Genomic DNA, 3594 nt, shown 5'->3' with positions numbered 1-3594 from the left:
GGTCTCGAGCTCCTGACCTCGAGCGATCCTCCCACCTCGGCCTCCCAGAGTGCTAGGATTACAGGTGTGAGCCACCGTGCCTGGCCCCAACAGGTAAGTTTTTATCCATCACCCTCCTTCCACCCTCTCCCCTTCTTAGTTTCCAATGTCCTTTACACCCTTGTGTGACCATGTGTACCACTGTTTAGCTCCCATTTATTAGTGGGAACATGTGGTGTTTGTTTTTCCATTCCTGAGATACTTCACTTAGGATAATGTTCTCCAGTTCCATCCAAGTTGCTGCAAATGACATTATTTTGTTCCTTTTTACAGCTGAGTAGTACTCCTTGGTATATATACACCACATTTTCTTTACCCACTCATGAATTGATGGGCACTTAGGTTGATTCCACATCTTTGTGATTGTGAATTGTACCGTGACAAAAATTTAGATACAGGTATCAAAAAGACACTTGTACAGTTTTAATCCTTCTAAATTTGTTAGACCTTGTTTTATCACCCAGTAATACAGTTTTTCTTGGTCAACGTTCAATGTACAGTTGAGAAAAATGTACATTCTGCTATTGTTAGGTCAAGTGTTCTATAAATGTCCATATGTTCCAGTTGGTTGTTAGTGTTGTTCAAATCTTCTACATTCTTACTGATTTTGTGATTATCTGTTCTATCAATTACCGAGAGAGGGGTGTTATTATCTCCAACTATAATTGTGGTACAGGAAAACCTTTTTCTCCTTTCACTTCTGTCAGGTTTTGTGTCATGTATATTAAAAGTCTCTTACTGATGGCAAACATATTTAGGATTATCATGTCTTCTTGATGAATTGACTCCTTTATCATAATGAAATGTCTTCACTTCTGGTTATATTCCCTGTTCTAAAGCCTACTTTGTCTGGCATTAATATTAGCTACTTTAGATTTCTTATGCCTAGTATTTGCATGGCATGTCTTTTTCCCTCTTACTTTCAACCTACGTGTGTCTTTATGTTTAGTTTCTTATAAGCAACATGTAAGTCAGTCTTGCCTTTTTTAAACAAATTCACTCTGACAATCTCTTTTAATTGGAGGACTCATCTAATTTGGAAATCAAGGTTCTGAAATAAAGTTAGTGGTAATTCCTCTGGATGTGATATGACTAGGTCATAGCAAAAATGTTCCTCCCACTTACGAAGATATCAGAATGGCCCCAAACTAATGAGTCTTACCTTTAGAATAGCAAACCACCATAAATATCGGAATTCTGCAACATTATCTGAGCCTTCCAGTCTGAAGACTAGAGGAAATGGTTTTATTCTGAGGGTAAACTGCTCAAAAGAAATGAGTTTCCTTTCCTGAATATCTGAGAAGTACAAATCAGAAATGGAGCTGGCCCTGGATTAAGTCCACTTCTAGTAGACACTGCCAGATAACCTCTTTTGAAATCACATTCTATTCTTCTAAAATGAGCCTCCTTTATCTTTCTCGAGGTTTTCCTATACCATAACATCTAAAAGTATATCATCTTTTGACTAGGTAGCTCTGCTAGGTATTTATCTCATATCTCTACTGGATCACTTACCTTTTTATAATTATATGGGAATCTTCAAGAACAGGGATTATTCATTTTATATCTTAGTACCTAGCACCATAAGTAAGGGATTGTGGGCCCTCAACAAATGTCTGCTGAATGATGAATGAACAAATGAATGAATGAACAGGACATAAGACAAAGACCTCATCTATGAGAAATGTGGCTAGAAATTTACTTAAGAAGCCAAAAGCTGAGGAGGAGAGGAAAGAGAGGCAGGATTCAACCCGGCAAATCTACTCTCTCTCTCTAAAGTTCACCAAAATGTGAAGTTTCTACTTTGGACCACAAAGCCAAACTCTCAGAAAGGTGTATTTACTGACAGAAAAATAAACAGACCTCCAGTGGTTAGGGGACCCTTCCATAAGGCAAGAGTTCCTTGGAGCTGCATTTGCACCACTGTGTAAGATGTTGCAGAACTCTGGCCTGTGCTGGGGTTGGTCCAAAGATGGGGCAAAGACCTTCCTGAAGAAGCTCTGATGAAGACTAAGGGAGAAACAAGTAAGAAGGCAAAGGCTCATCACTGGAACAGGAAGGCAGGGGAAAGTCACGGAGAAGCAGCCGAACTCAAACTGAGGGTAGAACAGGAGAAGATCAGGACACTAAAAATCAGAATGGGTGAGGTTAGAGGCTGTAGCCAGGGTTAAATTACTAATATACTGATGGTGGCTTCTCTGTGACTAAATGACACATTATGAAAAGAGAAGTCTGGCATTCGCCTTGAGGTCCTGTTCCCAGGGTACAGCTAAGCTCCTCATGGGATGCTGTGGCTGTTTCCTTCCATCCTAGTATGCTCAAGGTCTTGGAAGACAAGCTTGGCCATTTAGAGTTAGGACAGGGCCTAAAGTAGGGCTAGAACACTTTCCTCAGCTCCATGATTTAAGGACTTGGTATCAACAGACAATCCAAAGTTTTGTTGTACAAAAACAGTCATTGAAATATCATGGTTTAGTGAGAAAGCAGTCAGATTTGTGAAAAAAACCATATCTGCTTTTTTTTTTTTATCTAGTTCTGCCTCATTTTTCAGGTAATGAAACAGTACATTTAAGTAACTTGCCTAAGGCCACATAGATAGGAAAAAGCCAAGTATGTTTCATAGCATTGTGGCAAGAGTCAAGTAAAATAACTTCTAAGATGCTCACTACTTCATAGGTGGTTATTTTTATCCAATTGATAATGAGTAATTGATTGGATTCCTGTAAATATAAATATGCTCTTCTGGGATTGGGGGAGGACAAAGTGGAAACAGAAAAATACACATACACATATACGCATGCACACACACCCCACGCCTACCTACCACACCTATTACCTACCGTTCAAAGAAGTCAAGGACACCAAGTGGTGCAGCTCTTTGACTCAAAACCAAATATGTAAGTCTGTAGTTATGGAATGGGTGTCTTAAGTTAAATACTAAAAGTTAAAAGACTGTATATGTGGTTATATTGGTGTTTACAATAAACTTGAGATGGTCAAAACAAGAAACTACAAACTTCTACCTTCTGGCTTTGAGGCCCTTCCCCCTCATCCAAGGTCCCCTCCTCTTGCTGGTCATAGGCAGGGCCTCCCAGGGTCCTGATTCTCTTCTCACACTGCTTCTTTGCCACAGTCAGTTGGTTAATGTACCTTTTCATATTCCTGGCCCTCAGGAGATCAGCTTTCATTGCAGCAGTTTCTTTACCTTGAATAGGAGTGATGAACAGTCCCCGGTCAGAGGACAAGACATAGAAGAGGGAACACAACAACTCTGAACCAGATCAGTGTCTGATGTGGTACATTTTGAACAACAGTGGATACTAAACAGAATCATAGCATAGAATTCATGATAAATACACGTATATACACTCCCAAACACAAATAGCCATAATTTCTAAATATACAACTGACAAATGTTACTCAAGCATGAAACACTTTTTAAAAAAAACCTCTGGGGCCGGGCGCAGTGGCTCATGCCTGTAATCCTAGCACTCTGGGAGGCCGAGGCGGGAGGATTGTTTGAGCTCAGGAGTTCGAGACCAGCCTGAGCAAGAG

The 3594-nt window shown here is 40.0% G+C and overlaps 1 protein-coding gene across 1 annotated transcript in view; it reads right to left on the bottom strand.

The window, feature by feature from the left end:
- SNX25 (sorting nexin 25) overlaps positions 1-3594 on the bottom strand; it is a 93535-nt gene that overhangs the window by 33293 nt on the left and 56648 nt on the right. Inside the window, exon 5 of the mRNA XM_012643987.1 lies at positions 3063-3244. Within this exon, the coding sequence (XP_012499441.1) occupies positions 3063-3244 (182 nt within the window). The remainder of the gene's footprint in view (positions 1-3062; positions 3245-3594) is intronic.

Source organism: Propithecus coquereli, unplaced genomic scaffold, assembly GCF_000956105.1.
Source record: "Propithecus coquereli isolate 6110/MARCELLA unplaced genomic scaffold, Pcoq_1.0 Scaffold203, whole genome shotgun sequence".
In the NCBI taxonomy this organism is placed as follows: Eukaryota; Metazoa; Chordata; class Mammalia; order Primates; family Indriidae; genus Propithecus; species Propithecus coquereli.
The sequence above is the reverse complement of the archived record's forward strand: the minus strand, read 5'-3'. Positions and strand labels throughout refer to the sequence as shown.